The following is a 16,009-nucleotide window of genomic DNA, read 5'->3' as shown; positions in this document are numbered from 1 at the left end:
CTTCTCCAATTCCCCAGAGTGGGAATTCCTTCCTCTGCCTCCCCTCCTCTTTAGGGCATTTTTGGGCATGTGTGTATGTATGTATTTAAATATTTTTTAATGTTTGTTTTGAGAGAGAGAGCAAGTGAGCGGGGAAGGGGCAGAGAGAGAGGGGGACAGAGGATTCGAAGTGGGCTCTGTGCTGACAGCAGAGAGCCAGATGCAGGGCTCGAACTCTCAACCTGTGAGATCATGACCTGAGTTGAAATTGAGAGTCAGACACTTAATTGACTGAGCCACTCAGGCACCCCTGGGCTTGAATTTAGACCTGTTTCGTACCAATACCAATCTTTGAGCTTCATCACATGAGTTTTGCTCATCTCCTCAACTAAACTGTTGGCTGCTTCTCAGCTGACACCAGACATTGTCACCTTTTCACTATGGTGGGAAGAAACTCAAAACATGATTGATGAGCCAATCAATATACATTGTCTGAAATTTCTTCTAACACAAAATACACCTGGCCAGTGATGATCTTTTAAAACCTTCTACCACATAGTTTCAAGTGACACTCAGAAAAATGTCTGATTTTTTTCCTTTTTGACATTTTTAGCCAAATGTTTCTTCTCTTTTGTGTATGTGTGTGTGTGTGTGTGTGTGTGTGTGTGTATACACACACACACACACACACACTTTTAAGTTTATTTATTTGAGAGAGAGAGAGCAAACAGAGGAGAGGCAGAGAAAGAGAATCCCAAGCAGGCTCTGCACTATCAGCATGGAGGCTGATGTGGGGCTTGAACTCACGAGCTGTGAGATCATGACCTGAGCTGAAACCACGAGCCAGATGCTTAACCAACTGAGCCACCCAGGCACAGGTGCCAAGACATTTTTAACCAAATGTTTCTATGTGATATGATGCCTAGGATTAAGTGCCAACTATTTCTGAGGGCAGGAAGAAAGAAAGACTTGATGGGAGGAGATAAAAAGAGAAATAAAAAGGACCAATACAATGTAATCAGAATAAGATTTTCTCTTAATCTTGTGGGTAAATACTACCATACTAGTGGCAATGACACTAGTGACACCCCCCTGGGGCTGAGAGGGAAGCCACAGAGAAGGTGTTTAGTGCTAGCTCCATAAACTAGGCTCTGGAACAGAGTCTGAAACACTCTGTATTAGATACTGACCCGTGTCATGTGCCACTGGTGAGGAGGAAGACAGCGTCCTTTTCCCAAAGGGTGACGATCTCCCCAAATGATGACTCTTCTCAGGAGGCAGGAGTGCTTTCCCAGAATAACCTTTTTGCTCTTTATTCAGCTGCTGCAGCAGATACTCATTAGTTACCACCAGGGATCTGAGGCACGGGTGGGGAGGCAGGGAAAGACAGTCATGAAATCGTAAAAGCAAAGTAGATGCCATTCAGACCCGAGATGTTTACTAAAGACAAATATAAAATGAAGTAACATCTTTAAATAGAAAGAACTGACCGATTTATGAGTGGGTTATTTTAGAGGCAGGCTGACAGTTTCTTTCTTCATTACAGTTCTGTTTGATTATGTTCCAGACTGACTGTAGCAATAACATAGTTCACATTTTATATAGTGATTGTTCTATCCTTTCTAAAGCACTTTCATGATGAGGTAAGTAGAAGCACTGGAAGATTGGCATCTGACCAGGCCTCCAATTTCTATCCCCAGATCTTAACTTCTACTTCTTCTAATCTATCCTGCGTTTGCAGGATATTAATTAACTAATGGTGTTAGTCATGACTGTATTCTTGAGCTCTGTATTACTATGTAATATTAAAAGCTATCAGAGACTAGCCAAAAAAAAAAAAAATGCATGCACAATGCTATTCATTGCAACACTGTTTATAATAGCAAAAATACTGTCAATCTAAATGTCTGTCAATAGAGGACTAATTAAATAAATGCAGAGTGGAGTCCTAGTCCTATGCAGTTATAAAAATGAATGAGAACTAACTCTATACACTACTGTCAACTGATTTCTAAGATAAAAGTTAAAACAACACTATGCTTACTTTTTATATTTGTCTGAATTTATCTTATTTTGTAGATTTGACTTTGGAACCATGTAAATGTTTTACATAATTATAAAACAAGATTGCGGTGCCTGGGTGCTTTAGTCGGTTAAGAGTCTGACTTCGGCTCAGGTCATGATCTCATAGTTTGTGAGTTTGAGCCCTGCGTTGGACTCGGTGCTAACAGCTCAGAGTCTGGAACCTGCTTCGGATTCTGTCTCCCTCTCTCTCTGTCCCTCCCCTGCCCATGCTCTGTCTCTTTCTGTCTCTCAAAAATAAATAAATGTTAAAAAAAATAAAACAAGATTAAATAAAAATAATTTGAAAATTGCTTATGAATCAAAAGCAAAATGAAACAAATTAAAGCTATATATTGAATTGATGGTTTAACAACATGCAGAATTATTTCTTTCAAAAATATTTTAATGTTTATTTATTTTATTTTAAAACTTTTTTTAAATCTTTATTCACTTTTGAGAGACAGAGAGAGACAGAGCATGAGCAGGGGAGGGGCAGAGAGAGAGGGACACACAGAATCTGAAACAGGCTCCAGGCTCCAAGCTGTCAGTACAGAGCCTGACACGGGGCTCAAACCCACAAACCGTGAGATCGTGACCTGAGCCGAAGTCGGACGCTCAACTGACTGAGCCACCCAGGCGCCCCTTAATATTTATTTTTGAGAGAGAGAGACAGAGCGTGAACGGGGAGGGGCAGAGAGAAAGGGAGACACAGAATCTGAAACAGGCTCCAGGCTCTGAGCTGTCAGCACAGAGCCTGACGCGGGGCTCTAACTCACAAACCAGGAGATCATGACCTGAGCCGAAGTCGGACGCTTAATGGACTGATCCACCCAGGTGTCCTCCACAGAAGAATTACTTTAAGATATAGCAATTTGTACATCACTTTGAGATATACCCTAATGTTCTCAAAATGTGATCCCCAAATCAACAACAACAGCATCACCTGAAATTTATTAGAATGTAAATTCTCTGTCCCCACCCCAGACCTGCTGAATCAGAAACTCTGGGGGTAGGGACCCAGGAATCTGCATTTCAACAAGTTTTTCAGGTGATTCTAATACCCCAGTTTGAGAAGGATGATTTGATTCTACTTCCTCTACCTTTGTATGTATTGAAATAACTATAATGGAAAGTTAAAAAAAAAGCCATCTAGAATGGGTCTGGGTCTAATCCTCTGAATATGAAGCTATCCTAATTCACTAGCTACTCAGGAAGTGAAGTTTGGGGACAAAGGTTTGGGGATGGGGTTCTTATATTTAAACTTCATTGAAAGTCATAGTGAAGGTGTTTTGCAAATCAAAATGTCAAGAACTTCTGTAAATGTACCAAAAGACTTGAGGCCTCTTCTGATTTGTCTAGCTGGCATGTTGAGGGTACTGTTCTTTGAAGAGGCTGATACTGTTGAGCAGCTCTGAAGAGAACACATACATTGGACATTCAACCACTCTTCCTAAGTGCTTGATGTCTCTTCTGAGACCATTAGGAGGCAGGCATTTTCCAGAAGAGACAGATGGCTGGTTTTAGGGGCACATAGTGACCAAGGAAAGCTAGCTGACTCAAACCTGGGACCTATTGGATCCAGTGAGAAACTACTTATTATTGAGGTGTTGTGACCTACTAAAGCCAGCAAAGATCTTTAGTCTCTTGTGTGTCCTGGAATATAGGAAGTTTACACACAGATACGTCTAGATACATGAGATTACACACAGAATGAAGTTAATTTGAAAAGTATATAGGTATTAACTTATCAAATAAGACAAAATAGATAAAGGAAAGTAAATATTGGCTTCTAGAAGTGAGCTAGATACACCCTCTCCTACCTTTGACTTTCATGGAGAAGGGCCACTGTCTCCTCCAGCTTTTTCAGCTGGGCAAGCTCCTGGTTGAGGCAAGCCACCTGCATGGTCAGCTGTTGGTTTTTGCGCAGAAGATCATCTGCAAAGGGTACAGGAGCCAGATGTGAACAAAATTCCAAGCTACTATCTTTGAGCAGAGCTTAAGCAATCAGGTGGACATCTTAAAGAATTGGGGGCCCCAATTCTGCACGCACCTCCACACTCCATTCACTATTCCCTCCCTTAGAGACAGTGGATACAGTGGTTGGAGTATCCAACCTGAATTAAAATTCAACCATTTAATATTGCATGTTAGTTTATTTTTCTTTTCTTTTTTTTTAAACGTTTATTTATTTTTGAGACAGAGAGAGACAGAGCATGAACGGGGGAAGGTCAGAGAGAGAGGGAGACACAGAATCTGAAACAGGCTCCAGGCTCTGAGCTGTCAGCACAGAGCCCAACGCAGGGCTCAAACTCACAGACCGTGAGATCATGACCTGAGCCGAAGTCAGACGCTTAACCGACTGAGCCAACCAGGCACCCCATGTTAGTTTATTTTTCTGAGTTTCACTAGAGCAATAACCCTACCCCACCACTGTTGTGAGGATCCAATCCTCACTTAGCATAGTTAACACATATTAGGTATCTCTGTATTCTCCATTTTAGTTTGTGAATGTATGTATATCCTTCACTCTCTATAGTATATGTGAAAACATCTAGAACTGTGTCAGGCACATAGTGCTTACAGGCACTGAGCACTTACAGAAACTGAATTTGTAGTCAAGACATTCATACCTAGGTCCCCAACTATGTTACCACTGCCTGCAAAAATGAAGTAGATGGGGTACCTGGGTGGCTTAGTCGGTTAAGCATCCGACTTTGGCTCAGGTCATGATCTCGCAGTTCATGAGTTTGAGCCCCCCATCGAGCTCTGTGCTAACAGCTCAGAGCCCAGAGCCTGCTTCAGATTCTGTGTCTCCCTCTCTCTGTCCCTCCCCCACTCGCACTCTGTCTTTCAAAAAAAACATTAAAAAAAAAAAAGGTTTTTGGGGTTTTTTTAATGAAGTAGGTAAAAGCGCAGGAACTCTGGTCCTAAGGAAGTCAGTCTTCTAGAACAGTACTTCTTAAACATTAATATGCTTACACCTGGGGATCTTGTTAAAAACAGATTCTGATTCAGTAGGTCTGAGATGAAGTCCAATATTCTACATGTCTAAGCTCCCAGGTGAAGCTAATGTTTCTGATCTATGACTCACCCTTTGAGTGGCAACGTTCCAGAAGGTGGAAAATAGGGCTGCAATAGCTTTATTTATCACCAGTAAGGTAAAATACAGTACTGGGTCTCATGGGTGATTGAAAGTAGGTATCTAGTGAGCATCTGTTTATTTTCAGAACAGGTAAGTGGAGAAATCTCAATTATTCAGGCTTGAGAGAATCAGACAGTGATGAGTTTCAATTCTAGAAATTCTGTGCAGACTTCCAAATCAAGTTCCTCATATAAATCCAAATGCCCATAATGTTTGCTTAGGGGTGCTAAGCTAGAGGTTTAATGTCAAGGGTAGACTTTATCTAAGATACTGGCCTGGGCCACCTGGGTGGCTCAGTAGCTTAAGCATCTGACTTTGGCTCAGGTCATGATCTCATGGTTTGTGAGCTCGAGCCCCACTCAGGGCTCTGCACTCTCTCTCCCTCTCTCTCTGCACCTCATGGTATTCTCTCTCTCTCTCTACCCACCCCCTCAAAAAAATATTTAAAAAATAAAATTATGGTCTAAACTATGCTAATAATAAAGTAGTACAAATCAAGATGTCAGTGAGATATTAATTTTCACTTATCACAATGGAAAAAAAAAGAAAAAAATACACAAAAAAACCTGAGTGTGGGCAAGGATGGAGTGAAAATGGCATTTAAATACACTCACTGCTGATGTGAAATAACCTTGCTTGGGAGTGGTTTGATAATATGCAACAAAAACCTCAAAAATGTCCACATATTTTGACCTACTAATTCTACTTCTAGGAATGTCTCCTAGGAAAACAGTGTGAAATTTATGTACATAAACAGCTGCACTATTTATCATAGCATGAATATTAAGACTCTCAGCTCCATCAGAAGGGAAGAGACAATTTCAGAGAAGCATTTCCACTCAGGTCTTCATTCAAGCATTTCATTTCAAGTCTTCTGAATGTTTGGAAATTCTTTAGAATTATTTATGTGATATTATATGAAATGCCTTTGCTATTAAATTAATAACATTAGGATGTAAAAATCAGATTGGTAATTGCCTAGGGTAGAGAGTAGGGGAAACTCACTGCACAAGGGTCTCAGGGAACTTTCTGGAGAAACAGAAATGTTCTATATTTTGATTGGGATGAAATTAAAAGAGTGTATGTATTTGTCAAAACTCATCAAACTTAAAATGTGTGCATTTTATTGCATGTAACTTAGTTTTTAAAACATCAAGTCACTGGGGTGCCTGGGTGGCTCAGTTGGTTAAGCAACCAACTCTGGAATTTGGCTCAGGTCATGGTCTCACAGTTTGTGAGTTTAAGCCGTGCATCAGGTTCTTCACTGACAGTGCTGAGCCTGCTTGGGATTCTCTCTCTCCCTCTCTCTGCTCCTCCCCCACTCTCTCCAAGTAAATAAACTTAAAAAAAATCAAGTCACAAATTTTATTTATCTTTTTCAAGATTTTATTTTTAAGTAATCTCTACACCCAACGTGGGGCTCAAACTCACAACCCCAATATCAAGAGTATCATATTCTACCAACTGAGCCAGCCAGCTGCCCCTCACAAAATTTAATTTTAAGTTGAAAAAATATATGTATAGGGGTATGGTGAAAGAAAATATATGAAAAATAAAAGTGGCAGTTATTTCAGGATAATGGGTTATATTTTTCTTATATTTTTCAGTCTTTCTATAAAGAACATGATCTTTTTTTTTTTTTTTTTTTTTAAGTAAATCTCTATACCCAGTGTGGGGCTGGAACGCACAACCCCAAGATCAAGATGGCATGCTCTACTGACTGAGCCAGGCAGGTGCTCATAGAACATGATCTTCTTCTATAATCAGAAAGTGTCAATATCAAAAATGATAGGGGCACCTGGGTGGCTCAGTCGGTTAAACGGCCGACTTCCGCTCAGGTCATGGTCTCGCGGTCTGTGAGTTCGAGCCCCGCGTTGGGCTCTGTGCTGACAGCTCAGAGCCTGGAGCCTGTTTCAGATTCTGTATCTCCCTCTCTCTGACCCTCCCCCGTTCATGCTCTGTCTCTGTCTCAAAAATAAATAAATGTTAAAAAAAAATAATAACATCTGCACTTGCTTTACACTGACAGGTTCATAAGGTAACACAAGCCACTTGCATTACAGCTCTCTGAGGCAAGATGATTGTTTCCATGTGACCTCTAGATGATGAAGCTAATTAAATGGGTCATCTATAAACACACCACATGTTGCTTTCCTGAACTCACCATAAGTGTGGGGCTGGTGCCCACTCACAATCGAGGTGGCAGCACCTTCCTCCAACTGCTGGATTTTTTCTGACAAAATGAGGTTTTCCTCTAGCACTCTGACCAGTTTTTGCTTCAAACTTTCCTTTAGATCAGAAAACAAAATACAAGTACATTAAGAATCTGAAATTCTGAGGAGTGCTTTTAGAAGACTAAAAGACACTTTTCTCTGTTTAGTGATGAACTGAATGGAGGTCAGCATCTCTCTTTCTCATTAGAATTTTAATTCACTGGTAAACATGAGCACTACTTGGAGTTGCAATCTTTCCTGTAAGTTATCCACTACTCTTACAGAACAAGGGCTTCTTTTGACCAGTGGCCAGCATTCTGAGTCACTTATCTAAAGTTTCTAGAAACTCAATTTGGTATGTGAAAATTCTCTGATGTTAAGAAAAGCGGGGGAAAGCCTAAGGATATAAGTCCCTTCTTCATTTCCCAAAGTCAATAGCCTGATGCTCTAGGAATGGCTCCCGGGTAGGACTCTCTGTTCCATCAGAAGGGAGGAAAGACAATCCCCAAGACATCTATCTTCCCTCATTAGAATTAAACCATAATCTTCCAAAGTATGAACCTAAGTATTTTCATTCTAGGGTCATTTTTCCCCCTTTTTCCAAGTCTTTCTTTAGAATTTTTAGAATAGGGCTAGAGTAGGGAGTTATCCCTGCAGAACTTCCAAGTTGTCCCTATGCTGGCAAAAAGTTTTGTGTTCCTGATTTTCCCAGACTGACTTCTCTGTATTTTGGTTCAGGAACATCTAGGTCCATGGTGATGACCTTTATGGCACAAAGCTGCTCTAGTCTTGTTGCTCTGTTCTTTTCTAGTAAAGGAAGAGTAGGAAAGGAAGATGAGTGAGGCGTACCATGTCATTAGGGACCACCTGCCCAGCCTCCTTCAGTTCCATCTCTCTGCTGTGGAAGGTTTTTGATGTGTCTTCAGGATGTGAGTGACACCACTGCTGGGAAGGAGCAGGGACTACCAAAGTCAGAAGTAAATCTCGGGCAGGACCTGCCAAAAATTCAGGTTGGGCACACGGGCCAATCTTAAAAACTAAAGCACAGAATTCCTAATCAATAACTACCAGCTCTGTAGGACAAACACAGTAATCTAATATTTCCTTTTGATAAGAATTTAGGGGCGCCTGGGTGGCTCAGTCGGTTAAACGTCCGACTCTTGATTTTGGCTCGGTCATGATCTCATGGTTCATGGGATTGAGCCCCGCATCAGGCTCTGTGCTGACAGCATGGAGCCTGCTTGGGATTCTCTCACCCACCCCCAGCCCTCCCCTGATTGTGCTCTCTCTCTCTCTCTCAAAATAAATAAACTTAATAAAATTAAAAAATATAATTTAGTAAGTGGCTGTAAGAGGTGTTTCATAATGGATAAGAAATTCTATCCCATGTCCTCTGTGGAGAAACAATAGAAGACCCTCATGAGTAGACCCTCAATACCCTCTGCTATTCTCTAGTCAATGATGAGTGGCTCCTGAGGATAATTTCCTACAAAATGAGAGCAAAGAGCCAATGTGGGAAGGAAAGTAACTTTTTTCCTATATGTCCCTTTAGACATTTAAATTAGAAAAATTAAGCCCAAACAACTTTAAAGTTTCTACTTTTTCCTAAATGTTTACCACCAACAAAAGCTCCTTGAACTTTTCTTCCATTAAGCAACAAATAAACACTTGGGGCACCATTTGCAGAATGACTTTTTCCCCCAAGTTCCTAAAAAAGAAGCCCTGGAAAGAGTCCAAGTCATTTACTCATTCAAATTTTTCAAATCATAACATTTCAACAGGCATCTCAGAATTCTGATGATCAAACCCAATTTTTGTTGTATTCACTGTCCCAAGGATCATAAAATCCTTTTGTAATCATTAACACTACCATGCTGTTTTACATCTTGTTGCTCTACATATTACCCAGAGATTACCAAAAAAGTCACAGAAGGGACAAAACAATTAGTACATGAGGGAAGAGTGTTGATAAAACCAACAGGGAAGATTATGAGAAAAAATACAGATTTGTCAATTACCATGCCACTGAGAAATTTTAGTAAGGGCTCATGAGAACAATTTTCCTTGCAACTTAAGGGGGCTTGGTGGCTTTTATAGGAACATAGAGAGGAACCAAGGTCTGAGTTCTTCTCCAGAAGCTGAAAATGCATTCACTTACCAAGAAACTTCTTGTTAAGGAGGAGGGAACCAGAGCCATTCCAGTGCTTATCCACAAGCTCCAAGAGCTGTCTGAGGACAGTGGCCACATGGGAAGTTCTGGCAGAAATCAGGGGACTGTGGTTCCCTGGCAAACCATGCAAACTGCCCAGGTCACTAGAGAGAGGCTCAAGAAAAAAAAGAACACACACACACACAACCATTTGTCATTCTTACACAATAAGGGAAGTAAGAATCTGGAATATTTAAAGTGTTAACATTTAAAAAAAGAAAAAAGGAGCCCCTGGGTGGTTCAGTCGTTAAGCATTTGACTTCAGCTCAGGTCATGATCTCACAGTTTGTGAGTTCAAGCCCTGCTTTGGGCTCTGTGTTGATAGCTCAGAGCCTGGAGCCTGCTTCAGATTCTGTGTCTCCCTCTCTCTCTGCCCCTCCCCCACTTGTGTGCATGTGCACTCTCTCAAAAAATAAACAAACATTAAAAAAAATTTTTTACAAGAAAAGAGATGGGTTCATCTTGGTTTGGATTTGAATAGAATATTATTTATGTCCAAGGCAAATATGGTAGTATATTCAAGGATAATTTAAAAGATAATGGTATATTCAATCATAGTTTTCTGTAGAGAGTTTTAGAAGAAAACTTAAGTCTATGACTCAATATATTACAGTATGTAATATAAAAAGATGAAACTTGCAAAACATTGCAAAAAATTCTTTAATTCATTTTTTAGAGAGACAGAGAAAGTGTGAGTGGGGGAGAGGCAGAGAGAGGGAGAGAGAGAGAATCTCAAGCAGGCTCTGCACTGTCAGTTCAGAGCCCAATATAAGGCTCAAACTCCTGAAACCATGAGATCATGACCTAAGCCAAAACAGAGTCAGATGCTTAACTGACTAAGCCACCCAGGAGCCCCACAAAACATTTTTAAAGTTATTACATACCATAAAATGGGTATTTTTAAAATTGTAACTCATAAGCTTATATTTAGTACGTTAATATATGATAAACTTAAATGTTCTGTAACATTTTATTTATTTTTTGTTCTGTAACATTTTAAATGTTATATGTTAAATGTTATTGTTGGACCCAGTACTTAAGATAAATGTTTAAATGTTTATTTATTTTGAGAGAGAGAGAGTTCATGCCCACATATAGGGATGGGGGAGGGGCAGAGGGAGAGAGAGAGAATCTTAAGCAGCCTCCATGCCCAGCACAGAGCCCAACTGGGGGCTCGACCCCACGAACCCTGAGATCATGACCTGAGGAGTAATCAAGAGTCAGACACTTAACTGACTGAGCCAGATGCCCCAAACATACTTTTATTTAGTGAGATTCTTATCTAGAAAGATGGCTAGATCTGCCCAGTAAAATTCACAATTATTTTTTTATTCATTCAGATATTTATATTTTTATATTTAAGTTTATTTTTATTTATTTTGAGAGAGCACACACGTGCAAGTTGGGGAGAGGCAGAGAACAAGGGAGACAGAATTCCAAGCAGGCTTTGCACTGTCAGCACAGAGCCTGATGTGGGGCTTGAACTCACAAACCGTGAGATAATGACCTGAGTCTAAATCAAGAGTCAGATGCTCAACCAACTGAGCCACCCAGGCGCCCCTCTACCAATCTTTTTTGTATGGTCTCATGGATTTCAAGAAAGCTGAAAACAGCCAAGTTATTTCTCAATCATTGGCTCTTCTGATACAAAAAACTATACATGATAATTAGCTAATGCTGTCATATCTGACAACTGTGAAGCAGAACATATTAATGACCTGAGTCACACACATGGCCTATGGTTAATAGGGAAAGGCCTTACAAATGGGATAAACATTTATTCAACAGATCTGTACTGAGCACTGACCATGTGCACTGAGAGTTCTGTATAAGGACTGTGAACATATTGAAGAGGTAAAGGATGAGGAACTTTAAGAAGTTAACCTGGTTGGGGAGAAAAGTCACAGAAAGTCGAGTTACCCCACAAGGGCACTTTAGAGGAACTTGTCAAAAAGAATATTTACTAACATTGGTTTTTTATGTGTTGGTAATTTTGTGAGTGTATCATGGAAAAATTTGGAAACTTATATATGACTTTACTCATTTTCTTTGATTTATCACAATGTGGTGAGAGTTGGGGATAAATTTTATGAACGTTAGAATAATTTTGTTACTTTTTATGAGTCTTTTAATTTTTTAACTTTTTTTTTTTTAAGTTTATTTATGGGGCACCTGGGGGGCTCAGTTGGTTAAGCATCTGACTTCAGCTCAGGTCACGATCTCATGGTTCGTGAGTTCAAGCCCCGCACATCAGGCTCTATGTTAACAGTTCAGAGCCTAGAGCCTGCTTCAGATTCTGTGTCTCCCTCTCTGACCCTCCCCCACTTGCATTCTGTCTCTTTCTCTCTCTCTAAAAATAAATAAACATCAAAACAACTTTTTAAAGTTTATTTATTTTGAGAGAGAGAGAGAGAGAGAGAGAGAGAGAGAGAGAGAGAGAGGCAGAGAGGAGGGAGAGACAGAATCCGAAGCAGACTCTGTGCTGTCAATGCAGAGCTGGACATGGAGTTTGAACTCACAAATCATGTGATTATGACCTGAGCTGATACCAAGAGTTGGATGCTTAGCCGATTGAGCCACTCAGATGTCCCTAAATCTTTTAATTTTCAACAAATTGTGCCTGTTTTTTTAAATTCAAAAAAAAATTTTTAAATGTTTATTTAGTTTTGAGAGAGAGAGACACAGAGTGTGAGAGGGGAGGGATAGAGAGAGGGGGAGGCACAGAATCCGAAGCAGGCTCTGAGCTGATAGCACAGAGCCCGATGCAGGGTTTGAACCACGAACTGTGAGATCATGACCTGAGCTGAAGTCAGACGGTTAGCAGTCTGCACCACCCAGATGCCCCACCTAATGGCTTTTTTTTAAATTAATTTTTATGTTTGGTCTATGATTCCAAAGTCAGTTGTTCAAAATTTCTAAACCCAAATTCATGTTCGGTTTAATTTTGTGTATCATGCAATTATTTTCTTAACTTTGTAAATGTTCTTTTAAGCAGTTTTCTGACTAATGCCTTTCTAGAAACTGAGGTGTATTTGTTAAAATATTTATATTCAAGCAGCTCTTTCATAGCTTTCCATATAAAGAAAAATAGTATCGGGGCGCCTGGGTGGCTCAGTTGGTTGAGCATCTGACTCTTGATTTCAGCTTAGGTCACAATCTCATGGTTTGTGAATTCAGGCTCCACACTGGGCTGTGTGCTGACAGCACGAAGCCTGCTTGGGATTCTCTTCTCCCTCTCTCTCTGTCCCTCCCCCGCCCTCTCTCAAAATAAACTTTATTAAAAAAATAGTATCTAAAAGGAAAAGAGAAATAAAAATTTTTAAGATGGTCCAGGAAAATGCATTGAGGTTTTAATTCCTCTTTTAAACCTGTAACTTGAAATAGAGGTTAAAAAAAATGTCTTAGATGGTGCTCCTGGGTGGCTCAGTTGGTTAAATGTCTGACTTCAGCTCAGGTCATGACCTCACAGTTTGGGAGTTTGAGCCCCATGTGGGGCTCTGTGCTGACAGCTCAGATCCTGGAGCCTGCTTTGGATTCTGTGTCTCCCTTTCTCTCTGCCCCTCCCCCATTCATGCTCTGTCTCTATCTCTCAAAAATAAATAAAAACATTAAAGAAATTCCTAGAATATGTGTTATTAACATAGCATCCCAAATATCCTAAGTGTTGCTGAACCTTCACCCTAAAAACATTAACACAGTGCTCTTGCCTGGAAAAATAGGCATCAGTGGCTGAAAATGGGAAAAAAGGGACCAAAAAGCCAAGAAAGTACCACAAGACTGCCCCCTTTAGTGCATAAAAATTATAACGACCTCCAAAAAATTTGAAAACTGAATAGTATTTAGAGTAAAAAAACCCAATAACTAAACCAAAACAAAACCTTGTAAACCCATGCCAATGTGCAAAAAAATGTCCAAAAATTGCAAAATATGTAGTAGCTGGTTTTTGTTTTGTTTTGGGTTTTTTTTGTTTTTTTTTTTGTTTTTTTTTACTAAATCCTCTGCTTCCTTACAGGGTAGTAAATGATTGAATGACAAATGGTTCATATGACAAAACATCATGGGTTCAAGGGAAGACAGGGCTCTGAAAGTGTTGTTCCTTTAAAGAGAAGAAGGCTTTATGATGGAACTAGGACCTGAAGAAAAATTAATATTCAAACAGATGAGAATGGAAGGCATTCTTCATGGAGGGATGTCAGCAAAAGCAGTGAAAAAACTTAATAAGAACTGAATAGCAATTAAGTTCTATTGTACAACACTATTGTACTATATGTTGGAATGGTTCTTGATTTGTTGTTCATTCTCTGAACCACTCTCAGCTAAAAATCCTTTGGATAATCTAATTCATCTTCTGCTTGCTCCTACTTTGGAAAAAATTGGAATAATTTTAATTTCTAGACAGAAAAGCAGTGCATTCAGAATAAAGGTCTCTAGCAAGTTAGTCACGTGTGGTCAGAGCAAATGTGTAAGCATGGTAAGATTATAAATATCAATGCTACAGAGCTCACTCTTCAGCCAATCCAGAACCCCCAGCAACTTCTGCATTCCCTGCTATGGTAAACTGTCTGCTACTTCTTATTATCAAAGTATGTCCCTACAATATTTATGCTCTGGAAGTAGATTAGGGAATGTCTCACTGTGATGGAAATGAGAAAATGCAGCAGAAGGGGAATAACTTTCCCAAGGGCAGAAGAATGATAGGCTTTGGCCTGGCAGTATTAACCACTGGCCTCCAAAAATCCCTTTGAATTTGTAGTACCCTTGGTCAGAATCACTGCCACCCCCAACAGAACCCCACTGTGGTCTTGGATCTGACGTGTTTCTTGTACAAGCAAACAAACCAATACTTGCCTCGCTGCCAGTAGCATCTTGGAAACCAATCTTTGGATTCAAGGTGGCAAGGAGATTGTCCTTCCGTTTGAATCCTCTCCTTGATGGGCTTAATGACCCCTTGGTCAAACTCTCTCTGTTTTCTGAGGTCACAGTAGGCAATAGCAGTGTCCGTAGAGAGTCTCCCAGGGTGGAGTTGTTTGGGAAAGAACCACGTGCTGGTGTTAAATCACCGAGACTGGTAGATAATTGTTGCTCTACATTGACCAGCAAAGCAGGGTCACTGTTGAAATGGGTTGTGGCATACAGATCTGTGAAGGAAACAGCCTGGGAGATGACCCTGCCTTTTAACATTCTCATGTCTCATTTACAACCTTACCCCGCCTGGAGTCCAATGGTCATAATAACATCTTCCTACGATACACCCTCAACTCTCTGGATCCTTTCTGTTCCAACCCTCCACCTGACAAAACCCCCCTCTGGCTAAATCCAACTGTCCACATACTCTAAGCCTATATGAGGGCAGTAGGCAGTGGCTGGAGAACAACATGCATCTCTTCTCACTGTCTTCACTTCAAGTTGATGACTACTGTCTTGACTGAGCCCTCTACTGCCCAGCTATCCTAATACACTACTCTAGTCAATTTACTGTTCTATTCTCTGAAATGACTATTTCACACCTCTCTTCCCCTCAAACTTTCAACACCTTCTCCTCCTTCCTCATTCTTAGATTCTGACCTCTTTATTTTGCCAAGAAAAACAAGCAATCAAAGAAAACATCTACATGATCCCAACACTAAATCTACCAACTCATCTATATTTGTATTTATAAATTCTCTGCCTTCCTTACGTAATAAAAATTAAACTATCTGTGCTTCTATCTAAGGCCAACTTCTCCACTGGTGGAGTGGATTCTATCTTCATGACTACCTAAGGATTTTTTTCCTTGTAATTGTCCCTATTCTCTCTTGCATCATTGGTTTTCCCTCTACTGGATAATTTCCATTACAATTTCCTTGATCCCATTCCCCCTCCATCTATAGTTTCCATTCTCTGCAAATCTCCTTGAAAGCATTGTATATATTTTATAACTCTATTGCTTCTCCTTCAATTCTTTCTTGAATTCACCTCAATAAGTCTTTTATTAACTATGTGTCTCTTAAAGCTACTTTCTAATATATTGCCAAATACCATATGTCTCATCGGAGAAGTTTTTCCTGACCATTCTATCTAAAACATCACTTCCTCTTTATTATTTATTATTTATTATTATTATTATTTTTCTTCACAGCATTTATCATAACTTGACATATATTTATATGCTAACTTGTTTATCATGTCTTACCCCTTTAGAATGGAAGCTCCATAAAAGTAGGAACTTTTTTTTTATTGTGGCAAAAGATAAATGGAACTTTATTTTTGTTTGTTACTTTATCTGCAGAGCAGCATCATTTGGCACATAGTAGGTATCAATAAATTCTGCTGAATAAATTAATTACCCTGAAAATACCTTTTTCTGAAAAAATAACTCAGAATAGAAGTGACTGTGCCTAGAGAAGACTAACTGCTACTAGA

General features: G+C 39.8%; 1 protein-coding gene across 5 annotated transcripts in view; it reads right to left on the bottom strand.

The window, feature by feature from the left end:
* Positions 1–16,009, bottom strand: part of LRRC36 (leucine rich repeat containing 36) — a 58,161-nt gene that overhangs the window by 6,884 nt on the left and 35,268 nt on the right. For 4 of the 5 annotated variants that reach the window (XM_078438874.1, XM_078438871.1, XM_078438870.2 and 1 more), the window contains exons 9-14: positions 14,456–14,745; positions 9,557–9,722; positions 8,248–8,435; positions 7,350–7,473; positions 3,864–3,978; positions 1,170–1,336 (exon numbers count right to left, since the gene is read on the bottom strand). In XM_078438874.1, the coding sequence (XP_078295000.1) occupies positions 1,170–1,336; positions 3,864–3,978; positions 7,350–7,473; positions 8,248–8,435; positions 9,557–9,722; positions 14,456–14,745 (1,050 nt within the window). Of the gene's footprint in view, positions 1–997; positions 1,337–3,863; positions 3,979–7,349; positions 7,474–8,247; positions 8,436–9,556; positions 9,723–14,455; positions 14,746–16,009 lie in introns of those variants that run through there. The other variant, XM_078438873.1, reaches the window with a different exon arrangement.

Source organism: Panthera onca, chromosome E2 (assembly GCF_046562875.1).
Source record: "Panthera onca isolate mPanOnc1 chromosome E2, mPanOnc1 haplotype 2, whole genome shotgun sequence".
Lineage (NCBI taxonomy): Eukaryota > Metazoa > Chordata > Mammalia > Carnivora > Felidae > Panthera > Panthera onca.
This window is presented reverse-complemented; position numbering and strand designations above follow the sequence as displayed.